This window comes from Spermophilus citellus (assembly GCF_964194105.1).
Source record: "Spermophilus citellus genome assembly, chromosome: 15".
Classification (NCBI taxonomy): domain Eukaryota; kingdom Metazoa; phylum Chordata; class Mammalia; order Rodentia; family Sciuridae; genus Spermophilus; species Spermophilus citellus.
Genome location: NC_138195.1, coordinates 97,145,799 through 97,158,287, shown reverse-complemented (window position 1 = coordinate 97,158,287; position 12,489 = coordinate 97,145,799). Strand labels below are relative to the sequence as shown.

Genomic DNA, 12,489 nt, shown 5'->3' with positions numbered 1-12,489 from the left:
GGCTGCTAGGGCAAAGGCTGCTGAAGGGAGCCCTGAGCCAAGCCGCTGTAGACCTCCTGCAGCAGAACTCTGGGAAGTGTCTTGCTCCACCCTACGCCTTTACTCCATCTGCAGGACCACACACACCTGCCCCTGGCATCTGCACCCTCCCCCACCCCACACCTGCAGGACCACACACACCTGCCCCTGGCATCTGACCCTCCCCCACCCCACACCTGCAGGACCACACACACCTGCCCCTGGCATCTGACCCTCCCCCACCCCACACCTGCAGGACCACACACACCTGCCCCTGGCATCTGCACCCTCCCCCACCCCACACCTGCAGGACCACACACACCTGCCCCTGGCATCTGACCCTCCCCCACCCCACACCTGCAGGACTACACACACCTGCCCCTGGCATCTGACCTTCCCCCACCCCACACCTGCAGGACCACACACACCTGCCCCTGGCATCTGCACCCTCCCCCACCCCACACCTGCAGGACCACACACACCTGCCCCTGGCATCTGCACCCTCCCCCACCCCACACCTGCAGGACTACACACACCTGCCCCTGGCATCTGACCCTCCCCCACCCCACACCTGCAGGACCACACACACCTGCCCCTGGCATCTGCACCCTCCCCCACCCCACACCTGCAGGACCACACACACCTGCCCCTGGCATCTGACCCTCCCCCACCCCACACCTGCAGGACCACACACACCTGCCCCTGGCATCTGCACCCTCCCCCACCCCACACCTGCAGGACTACACACACCTGCCCCTGGCATCTGACCCTCCCCCACCCCACACCTGCAGGACCACACACACCTGCCCCTGGCATCTGACCCTCCCCCACCCCACACCTGCAGGACCACACACACCTGCCCCTGGCATCTGACCCTCCCCCACCCCACACCTGCAGGACCACACACACCTGCCCCTGGCATCTGCACCCTCCCCCACCCCACACCTGCAGGACTACACACACCTGCCCCTGGCATCTGACCCTCCCCCACCCCACACCTGCAGGACCACACACACCTGCCCCTGGCATCTGCACCCTCCCCCACCCCACACCTGCAGGACCACACACACCTGCCCCTGGCATCTGCACCCTCCCCCACCCCACACCTGCAGGACTACACACACCTGCCCCTGGCATCTGACCCTCCCCCACCCCACACCTGCAGGACCACACACACCTGCCCCTGGCATCTGCACCCTCCCCCACCCCACACCTGCAGGACTACACACACCTGCCCCTGGCATCTGACCCTCCCCCACCCCACACCTGCAGGACCACACACACCTGCCCCTGGCATCTGCACCCTCCCCCACCCCACACCTGCAGGACCACACACACCTGCCCCTGGCATCTGACCCTCCCCCACCCCACACCTGCAGGACCACACACACCTGCCCCTGGCATCTGCACCCTCCCCCACCCCACACCTGCAGGACCACACACACCTGCCCCTGGCATCTGACCCTCCCCCACCCCACACCTGCAGGACCACACACACCTGCCCCTGGCATCTGACCCTCCCCCACCCCACACCTGCAGGACCACACACACCTGCCCCTGGCATCTGACCCTCCCCCACCCCACACCTGCAGGACCACACACACCTGCCCCTGGCATCTGACCCTCCCCCACCCCACACCTGCAGGACCACACACACCTGCCCCTGGCATCTGACCCTCCCCCACCCCACACCTGCAGAACCACACACACCTGCCCCTGGCATCTGCACCCTCCCCCACCCCACACCTGCAGGACCACACACACCTGCCCCTGGTCTCTGGTCTTTCTCTACCATCACACACACCCAGGATGCACTGCCACTTTCCACCCTGGCCATGGAATTCATTGTCACCCCATGTGAGCAATTGTCCCTACCTCGTCCTTCTCTCTAGTCCACTCCATTTTTTTCTCAGCTGCCCTCTGTGCTCTCCTGTCACTTGCTGTGGCCTAGCCCAGGCCTGCCACCTACTGCCCAGTCAGCCTTTTCCCACCCCTGCCTGGAGTGCTCCCTTGGACACGCTCCCTGGCCTTCACTCATGCCCTCTCGATGACGCCTGTCCCTGGTGCCCATGGCCCCATCCTGACAGCTGTGCACCCCAGTGGATGGCCCCCCAGCCAGGCGCCCGTGTGTCCGCACTCCACACCCACGAGGGTGACTCCTGGGTGCCTGGCTGGCATTGCCCTCCCACGGGCCTTGTGGAATGAACACATGGGCACAGGTGGGTGCTCAGAGAATGCAGATCACGGGCAGCACAGCTGCAGATGTGAGTGATGCTATTGGCTGGGCCAGGGCAGAGGGCAAGGAGCCCTGGGGGAGCAGCTGTGTGCAGATGGAGCTCAGGGCTGGGTGCTGCTGAGCCCTGCGGGGCCAGCCACACAGCTGCCATCGAGCAGAGGTCATGGGCCCAGTGTTGTGCCAGGCCTTAGTCTGTGCACGTTCTCCTGCCACATACTGTCCATTCTGGAGCCACAAGTCTCAGTGGAAGAGGTCTCTGTGGTGACCGCAGCAGAATGAGTGTCAGGTGGTCCTCACAGTGACGGTTCCAGGCCGTCGGCTGGTTCTTCCGTGCCAGTTTCCCACATGCTGGACCAGCAGTGTTGCACCTTTAGCCTGCTGTTCTGTCTCATCCCAAAGAAGCCGGAGAGTGAGTGGCAGAAGGTGGACTACATCCTGGAGTTCAGCCAGTGGCTCTGCTTCCATCAGTTTCCTCTCGAAGACGTGCTCCTCCACCTCAACTGGGCAGTGGAGATCCTGATGGTCATGAAGCCCACCAGGGGTGACCCCGAGCTGGAGCCTGAGTGGGAGCCTGGGCTGGAAGGTGAGGACGCCACGCCTGTCTGTCCTCCCTGCTCTCCCCTCAGGGTGCCAGGTCCTGGTCAGCCTGGCCCAGTCCTCACTGGGGTGAACACCAAGACTGTGCCCAGTGAAGGTCAGCTAGGAGATGGTCTGTGGGGGCAGGGGGCCCTGACCACCTGTGACCATGCTCAGGAGAGGGGCAGGTGGCCTGGTCTCTCTGGGATCACAGACAGGCAGAGGGGCCATCTGCTCCTCCAGTCAGGAGGGCACCTCCTGTGCCCCACCCTCCAGTCAGCTCAGGTGGGGCGTCTGGTTTCCTCCCCACAGGCTTCTGACTCCCAGGGCCCTGTCTGTGACACGTGTGGGGGCCGAGGGTGGCCCTGGGTGAAACACGGGGAGCCTTGCTTATAGACCCCACTGTCTGGGCACCGACCCAAGGACACTAGGGAAGAGTTCCCTATGAGGAGTCCCAGGTCACCTTGCCGGCCTGCCATGACCCAACCTAAGCCGAAGGAGAGCTGAGGCCCTAGTCACAGGTGCAGGGACACAGGTGCAGCCCACAGTCTCCCTGGTGCTGGCCGGGTCAGGGCCACTGGCCCAGTGGCCACAGGCCTGAGCCTGCTGTCAGAATGGACAGTTCTTCTCAGGGACCCCAGGCCACGAGGGAAGTGGTCAGGAAGTGGCAAGGAAAGCCACCACCATGGCCACCTGGAGGAGCCCTGCGTCCAGCCCAGGGATGCTTCCCCAGGAAGCTGAGAGCACAGCGCTGCTCCAGGGAGACGTTAGGGTGGCAGACCTCGGCCTCGACAGAGGGAGTGTCTTTCAGCAAGAGCAGCCCCAGGCCCAGGGCAGCTGGGCCCCAGGCTGTGTCCCAGGCAGCAGGCCTGGGGTCGGCTGGCTCAGGCCAGGTTCTAGACACCTTGTGCTGCCTGCGACTTGCACTAGCCAGGGCCCCAGACCCCCACCCACCAGCCAGGGAAAACTCTGCAGCTGGCCTATGGCCCTGCCTCGGCTAGTCTGACAGCAGACCGCAGGGCTGCAGGACACCAGCCAGGCACGGGAGTCAGGAGTCTCCTGGTCTCCAGGCCCGTGAGAGGGTCAGGACACTGGGGAGCAGTCGGCTCTGATGAGCCTCCACAGGGAGGCGCCACCTGAGGGCCTGGTGGAGGGCAGGTGGCTGGGCAGGAGCCAGCGAGTAGGAGGCAGGAGAGGGGCGGCCCCTGGCCCACAGCACCCCATGTCTGGAGGTGCACTCAGCCCAGGCACCTTGTTTGCAGGGGAGTGCACCTCCATTCAGACCCCAGCAGAAGACGCTGCGAGCCAGGAGGAGCCCGTCTCCTGGGAGCAGCCATGGAATGTGAAGCAGCTGGAAGCGCTGGCCCGCGTGCACATCCTGCGGGCACTGACAGAGACCCCCAGCTCCACCCACTACCAGGATGACTGCCTGGCGGCCTACACCTTCCTCAGGCACATCTGGCAGGTGCTTGGCGTGCGTTTCTGGGCCACAGTGCAGGCCATGCTTGTTGCTTCCTTGGGAGTCTTCCTGGGACTCTCCAAAGGTCCTGGACAGGGCAGACCCCGCTCTGGTGACCCATGTCCTTCCCCTGAGAGACACCTTGCTGGCACTGTTCTGGCCTGGTGTGCTCCCTGGGCCCCCTCTGAGCCAGCCCCTGCTACTCCCCAAACCCACCCCAGCCCTGTTTGCCGGGCCTGTGCCCACAGTGTCCCAGCTGAGGCCACCCACAGAGCAGCCTAGTCTTCCTGTCAATAGCTGTGTCTTCTGGAACCTTCTTCTGACCCCAACCCCAGCCATGAAGGGCCACCTCTGCCTTTCTCCTCCACGGCTCCCTGTGGGGACCAGAGGCAGCTCTTGGCTGGTCTCCAGCCCTTGGGGACTGCCCATGTGTGACTATCCCAGGCCCTGTGGGCAGTGTCCACCAGGACAGGCTGGTTTCCTGAGACCAAGTGACCCTAGAGCCCCCAGCAGGGTGGAGGAACAAGGGGCCCCTCAGCTACAGGAAGGACTTTGGAGTCTACCTATCCCCAGCTCTCCAAGCCCAGCCTCCAGTGATGCCACCATCACCACACGTCTGCACTAAGGACCTGTGGAGGGGAAAGGCCCCTCAAGGGCCAGCTGTGCCTTCCTTGCTGGCCACCCAAGTCCTATCTGGAATATGGGCCTCTGTCCCAGCAGCCCCTATCCATTGAAGCCACCATTGCCCTTGCCCAGGCCTGGCCACCAAGAGGGAGATTCTGGGGGATGGCAAGGTTTGTCCATAGAAGCCTCAGTGTGAGGATGTCCAGCTGCACCTACAGTGGGGAAGTACCCCTGGGGGACACCCATGTGCTCACAGGCCTGGGTCACATAGCCGCTGGGGGCCCAGCCCTCCCGGGAGGCTCAGCTCTGCAGCGGCTCCCCAGCCTGACCCTAGCAGAGCAGCACCCTCAGAGCCAGGGCCCCTCCACCTGGTGCAGGGGGGTGGGCACAGCCCTGCTTCTAATACTGCCAACTTGGATTTTGTCTTTCCACAGGTTTCTTTGTTGACAGCCGGAAAATCATTTCTAGAAAATAGAATTCTAGCAGCAGCCAGTTCGTATATGTCATTATCTAAAAAAGAGAAGGAGAAAGGAAAAGAGAAGGGGAAGGAGAAGGAGGAGAAGGAGAAGGAGAAGGAGAAGGGGAAAGAGGAGAAGGAGAAGGTCACAGAGAAGGGAAAGGAGGAGAAGAAGGGGAAGGAGGAGAAGGGAAAGGAGGAGAAGAAGGGGAAGGAGGAGAAGGGGAAGGAGGAGAAGGAGAAGGGGAAGGAGGAGAAGGAGAAGGGGAAGGAGGAGAAGGAGAAGGGGAAGGAGGAGAAGAAGGGGAAGGAGGAGAAGGGGAAGGAGGAGAAGAAGGGGAAGGAGGAGAAGGGGAAGGAGGAGAAGAAGGGGAAGGAGGAGAAGGAGAAAGGGAAGGAGGAAAAGGAGAAGGTCAAGGAGAAGGAGAAGGGGAAGGAGGAGAAGGAGAAGGAGAAGGAGAAGATCAAGGACGGGAAGCAGGTGAGGGTGCCTTCTCTTTCAGACATGGCCTCCCCAGAGACAGAGGCAAGGCCCCACAGCCTCCCAGCCTCCCCGGTACTCCCAGTGGGGTCTGCAACCTCCTCTGTGTTGGACAATGGAGACAGTGACGTGCTTCACCCAGGGTGACAGTAACCCTGTTCCCTGATGAGCCCGATAAACAGCAGCCCAGAGGCCAGGGAGGTGGGGACCGGTGAGAAGTGCAGTGCTTCACCTAGGAAGCCGCTAGGGCACATGGGACATTTCATCCTAAAATATTGGCTCCTCCCTGGGTCAAAGCAGAGGTGACACGTTGCATGTGGCCGGAAGTTCAGTAGGCTCCAGCCCGAAGTGTGTGAGCTCATGTCCAACCCCGTGGGCTGCAGAGCCTGGGCGGCCCAGGCAGAACCTGTGCCGTGAGGGCCACAAGTGTCCCCGGTGTCACTGGGCAGTGAGGTCGGAAGCTGCCTGGTGCACAGAAAGTCGGATGTGGCTCCAGCAGAGAAGCTGCAGAGGCGGAGGGCAGGCAGGGCGCCGTGTGCCCTGGGCACCAGGGACGGCAGGTGTACGCCCCCCAGGGGGTCACCCTCTGCCCTGGTCCTGGCGGGGCCATGGAGGTGACTGGTTTGAACTTCATTCTTTAAAGCAAATCCGCATTCTCTCCTTTCCAGTCTCAGGCTTCGGCTCCCAACAAGCAGCTCGAAGACTTGCCAGCCAGTGCGGAAGAGTGGGCTTTCTACTCCTGCCCTGAGGAGCTGCTGGCGGTGTTCAAGCAGGACAAAAGTGACTTCACCGTGAACTCCGCCACGATCCAAAAGCCGGTAGGCAGGTGTGAGGGCAGGGAGGACTTCGCCCAGGGCAGTCCACCTGCTGGCCAGACAGCACTCGTCCACCAGGATGCCCTCCTCCCACACCCCACCCAGGGTCACGTGCCCAGACACCAGACACAAACCAGCTGCCTCAACCACAGAGATCCCTGTCTGTAGGGGAGGTTCCTGCCTGCCTCCTCACCCACTCCACACCGTGGCCACACAGCCCCTCTCCCTGTCACGTCCCTCCTTAGGGACCCCAGGATTATGTCCTGCACACACCCTCCTCCTGGTCACACAGCCCATCTTGGCCATGTGGTCTCCCAGGTCCTGGAGGAGGACCTTGTCTCTGGGCTGCAGTCCAGCCCACTTTGTCTGCCCAGCTTGGGGCTTCATAGGAACTGAGTCATGGACTCATCACCTTTGGGCCAGCTTCTTTCTGGGTCCATCTGTACTTCTGGTCACAGTGGCCACTCCCCTCTGCTACAGAGCATCTGCCACAGTGAGCAGACATGGTCTGCTGGCCCTCTCTCCTGCTGGTGGACATGGTATAGGTTCCAGTCCACAGCTGGCACATCTGGGAACACTGTTACAGGTGCCTTGGAGCCCACGTGTCTGAAAGGCATCCCTGCCTTCCAGAAGGTCTCCAAAGCCCGCGGGAGTCCTCAACAATGGGGAGGCCCTGGCTGCCAAGTGGCCTGGGGATGCCTGTGCCTTCCTCCAGCCCCACCCAGCACAGCCAGAGCTCTGTGGCCAGGTCCGCCCTCCTGATACAATCCACGTGGTAGTAGTCGTCTGCACTGTGGGTCAGCAGGTGCTGTGGGAGCAGCAAGCTGGCCTCCTTTCACTGTGCCACCCTGGTGGTGAGCCTGTGTCCCCAGGGTGTGGGAAGAAGACTGGATGGGTCCTGGGAGGAAGCCGGTGGCCATCCGTGAGCAGCGCCCAAGTCCTCCCGCCTAGGGGGCCTGCTCATGGAAAGGAAAACAAGTGGAGGAGCTGCAGGTATCCCCTTATGGAATTCACAGAGGCCTCAGGTACCTCCCACCTCCACAGCACACCATCTGTGTGTCCAGACCTGCAGTGCCCCCGGCCTGGGCCTGGCAAGCAGCAGGGCCGACAGGTGGGAGCCTCCAGCCCTCCGCCCCCGTGAGCCTGGCCACTTCCCCTGGGCACCTTCCTGCAGACCTCAGCGCCTGCTGCTTCCTCGCTCCACCACTCCCATAAACATAGTCATAAAACATAATCACTCAGTGCTTAGCTCCAACCCACAGAACACGGTTGTCCACTTCCTAGGTCTGATTTTAAAGTGGTTGTGTGTGTTCATGAAGAAACCCTGGTTTTGATGGACCAGTAGAGTCCAGTGGGAAGAAGGGGAGCAAAGCGTGGATTTCATGACTGAACACAGGAGTGGGTGTGCCCCCGTGAGGTCTCTAGCGGCTCTCGGGTGCTGATGCTTACTGGTCATTGCACAGGACAGAAGGAGAAGGGAGGACCTGCTGACCCTGCGTGCCAGGCCCCTGCTCGGCCCCAGGAGGGAGGCTGCCACTGCTCCCCACCTGTGACCGTGTTCACTGTGTTTCTGCAGACGTACACTCTGTACTACCTGGACCTCCTGGTCAAGGCCCTGCAGAAGATGTCTCTGCATGAGCTCACCATCCCGGTCCTGCAGCTGGGCGTCCTCATCGCAGATGCAGTGGTGGAAAGCAAGAGCCTGGCAGACCTCTACCACCTTCGGTGGGTGCATCTGCCTCCTGTGCCTCCAGGGAAGCTGGCAACACTGAAGTGGCCAGGCTGAACATGTGCCCAAAGCAATGCAGAAACCACCTTTTGAAGTGTGAATTCTAAGGCTGGGTATTTGTGTAAACAATGAATCCCGAGGTTTATGATCTAGGCATGTCAAGACACTTGACGTAAAAATGGTGGCATGAGATCTCCACGTGATGCTCAGGAAGCGCACACTAGGGGTGGGGGGCACTGTGCCCTCGAGGAGCAGGAGACGGAGGACGGGACAGACATGGCGACGGGGTGGAGGCCAAGCACACAGCTGTGCCTGGACGCTCTCTCCACTCACCCAGAGGCTGCAGTCACATCCACTGGAGAGACAGCTTTCTGTGGCACCTCTGTGCCTGGCCCTCCTCCAGAAGGTGACAGTGGTGGAAAATGACACAGGGAAGATAATGTGTGAGCAAGCGACTGAGCTTTGACAGTTTTTCCCCTGGTGATTTTGCTTAGCTTTAAAAGTTATTGAAAACATTATCAAAGCACCTGCATCTTCTCCATCCACCAGATCACAAAGTTCACTCAGCCCAAGGGCTGCCTGCCCCCACTGACTGCAGCCTGTGTAACTGTCTCTTCTCCCATCCGTCTGCCCCCAGGCTTGCCCGAGTGTGCTGGGACCTGAGGTTGACCGCAGCGGCTGCCCACCACGAGGCGGTGGTCGGGCAGACGTACATCAGTGACATGGAGCAGGCCAGGTGCGTGCTCTTCCCATGCAGTGGGGCACTCACTCCTGGGGGCTTGTGCAGCTAGGGCCAGAGCTCCCCTACAGAGAAGGGCCAGGCAGGGGACTTCAGGCAGCCACATGGCCTGGAAGTCCTGGTGGGCAGCACCTACCGGGACAGCCGGGGGTGTGCACGCAGAAGTCAGGTGGACGCTCAGGAGGGCCTGGGAAAGCACCAGCTTGGGTGCCAGCCCTGTCACTCCAGGTTCTAGAGGTCTGCAGAGGTCAGCTATCCCACAGCTGGACCCACCAGGATCCAGACATCCCTTGGGAGTTGCTCTTTTCCTGCAATGATACATGGTTCTGGTGATGTACCTCATCAGCATAAAAACACACTTTCCCCATGATGTAAAACTCACACTATCTTCCTGGAGGGAATCGTGCTGTCCGCACCTTTCACTCTGCAGCCCGTGGTGACAAGTGTCCATGTCCAACATCACTTTTGCATTCTCGAGCTGCATGCTCCGTTTGTCCAGGCCTCACTGGCCTCTCGAGCTGCCAAGCCTCCAGAAGTGTGGGGGTCTCCAGGGGCTGCTCCTGGCTCAGCCTCTCACAGTCCCCTGCTGACTTTGAGGTCTCAGCTGCGGCAGCCCTAGGTGTGGCAGCCCCTCCCCTCTGCCGTGGGCTCATGATTTCATGCAGGACAAAGGGGGGCTGTGGAACAGGGTGAGGTGTGCTCCGCTCAGTGATGCCAGAGGTGGGGGACCCCACTCTAGGCGAAGGTGGTCAGGAGACTCCTGGACGAAAGGAGTGTCCAAGGTCCTGAAGGAAGGGACCTGTGTGGGCTGAGAGGTTGGGCAGGCCTGGGCTGAGCTCTCGAAGGCTAGTCCATTTTCTGAAGGACAGCTCTGGACATGCCATGCCAGGGGCTGGTAGTGAGTAGCAGGAGGCTGCCCAGGTGCTCCCTGTGGGCGCTGAGCCCCGGGGAGCCGAGTCTTTCTGCCTGGGGTGGCAGGAGATCTGCTTTGGGTGTGTAGAGACTGGGGTCTGCTATTAGACCTCTACATCAGAAGATCTAGTTGTTTTGTGGAGAAAACAGGCCCAAGACACGAGTTTGGGAGCCAGAGTGTGGCCAAATCCCAGGGACATTTTTAGTCTCTTTAAAAGTGTGGACTACAGCTTCTTGTGGCCGTGGCGACCATCTCTTGGGTACTGATGAAAGTGGCTGTTGCCGTGAAAGTGGTCGCCGCACTTCACCTGCTACATGTTCACCTCCCACCAGCTGCAGGAAGGAGATCGCGTTGAGAAAGGAGAAGAACAAGGAGCCCGTTCTGGAAGAAAGCCTGCCAGTGCTGATTGAGCCTGAGGCTCCAAGCCACCCAGAAGAGGTGAAGCCACTCATAGCCCAAGACAAGGTAACCAAGTGCGAAGCCCAGTGTGCTGGTGACCTGACCGCTGGCCTGCCTATGGAGGGCACCAGAGAGCCAGAATTTAGTTAAGTGCTTACTGCATGAACTCCTGTGGAAACCCAGAGACCTAATGGAACGCCATCCTCCCTGGAACCCTGCAGGTCCCCAGGGAAGACGAGGTTCATGTGCACCCAGGCCACCATGGAGCAAGTCTGCCAGGGGCCCGGGCAGCAAATGAGAGCAGGCAGGGAGCAGGGACTCCCCTGGAGCAGAGCACATCCTGGGAAGGAAGCCCCTGCAGCCAGCTGGCCCCTCAAGGACCGCTGTCTGACTACCGGCTCCCCCCAGGCCATCCGGCTCATCCCAGGGCTTTGCCCAGAGGGAAAGTCACTTTCCCAAACAGCAGCTCTTGCATCAAGAGCCCTGGTTCCGAGGAATGCCAGGCTGGGGCACTCCTCAGAACCAGGGTCCGCACTTGAGGCAGGTGCCTGGGCCCTGGGGTGCAGAGCCTCCCAGCCGGTGGTAGATTTGGGTGGGCTTGAGGGAGAAAATAAGAAGAGACAGAGGTCCAGGTGGCAGCACTTGTCAGAGAAACAGGCAGCGCCCAGAGACCTGAGCTCTGAGCGCAGGGGGACCGCGAGCACCCCAAGGCCGGTGCTGGAGAAGCCCCACAGAGCATGGCCTTTGTGCGCCTGTGGCTTCAACTGGCCTCTGTGCCTCGTGGGCCAGGGTGCGTCAGTGGGGTTCAGTCCTGTGGTGTCTTACAGATTCTGAAGATAAATGGAGAGACCGGGAGGGGTCTGGAGGGAACGTCCTATCCCCAGCTGTGGCTGCTCAAGGCGGAGGCTCTGCTGGAAATGAACCTGTACCAGCCTGCACGGCTGCTCCTGTCAGAGGCTTACCTGGCTTTCCAGGTAAGGAGCCCCAGCTGTGGCCATCTGAGGCAGCTCCCTCCACTGCACAGGTGAGATGCTTCTGTCTGGGACATAGGCCTGTCCCCTCTGAGGCTGGTTTTGTGTCTTTCTGTGGAGGAATACCCACACCACGCCTCGCAGGACCCCCTCTCTGGGGAAGGCTCTTTTCTGTTGTCCCTTGCCCGTCTTCCTGCTACTTTCCTTAGTGCACTGATGGCATGTGTGAAAGTCCCTGTTTCTGGTCTCTCCTGTTTGTTCTGCTGCCCCTCTTACTCTTCCCTGGGTTTCTGTGGCTACATAACTCTTCTTCACTTCTCAGGCTGTGCATGGGGAGCCCGGGATGGTATCTCCTGCCAGAGAGCATCTTTGTTCCAGGAGGGCTGACTTCATTCAGGGCCGCTTGGCCCTGGCGGTTGTGGTCCAGTCTTGCCTTGCTTAATTGTGTCCTCACAGGGTCTGGGCTGCCCAGCTTCTGTGGCCTTGCTGGAGTCCCTAGGGGGCCCCCTGGAAGGGCTCCAATCAGCCTCCGAACAGGCTGCACAGCTCATCTCCCCAAGCTCAGGAACCCCGTGCTCCTCTCTACTGTGTGTGGAGAAGTCCTGCTTTGCTCCCAGCAGCCCGAAGTGGCCCCTGGGGCTCAACCCTGGCAGCCTCCTGCTCTGGATGCAATGGGTCTCTTCTGTGCACAGACAGCTGCCCTGTCCAAGTCAGGCTGGGGGAGACCCACTGGTACTCCCCTTCCGATGAGTGGGCCCGCCTTCCACCTGACTGTAGGTGGGGATGGAGCCCCAGAAGCAGACCGCCTGTCACTTGTTCTGAAGAATTCCAGGAGAGAGTACTTAGATGTAATGACACCAAGAAAGCCTGGTCAGGCTCGGGTTCCATCTCTTATAGTTAGGGCAGGTGTGTGGGGTGTCAGGAGGGGACAGGTGTGTGGGGTGTCAGGAGGGGACAGGTGTGTGGGGTGTCAGGAGGGGAGAGGTGTGTGGGGTGTCAGGAGGGGACAGGTGTGTGGGGTGTCAGGAGGGGAGAGGTGTGTGGGGTGTCAGGAGGGGAGAGGTGTGTGGGG

The 12,489-nt window shown here is 61.0% G+C and overlaps 1 protein-coding gene across 1 annotated transcript in view; it reads left to right on the top strand.

The window, feature by feature from the left end:
• Positions 1–12,489, top strand: part of CFAP46 (cilia and flagella associated protein 46) — a gene marked incomplete at its 5' end in the record, with an annotated part of 85,132 nt that overhangs the window by 39,695 nt on the left and 32,948 nt on the right. Inside the window, 8 exons of the mRNA XM_081268263.1 lie at positions 2,654–2,837; positions 4,093–4,295; positions 5,348–5,851; positions 6,520–6,669; positions 8,243–8,391; positions 9,033–9,131; positions 10,380–10,512; positions 11,274–11,420. Coding sequence (XP_081124389.1) covers positions 2,654–2,837; positions 4,093–4,295; positions 5,348–5,851; positions 6,520–6,669; positions 8,243–8,391; positions 9,033–9,131; positions 10,380–10,512; positions 11,274–11,420 — 1,569 coding nt within the window. The remainder of the gene's footprint in view (positions 1–2,653; positions 2,838–4,092; positions 4,296–5,347; positions 5,852–6,519; positions 6,670–8,242; positions 8,392–9,032; positions 9,132–10,379; positions 10,513–11,273; positions 11,421–12,489) is intronic.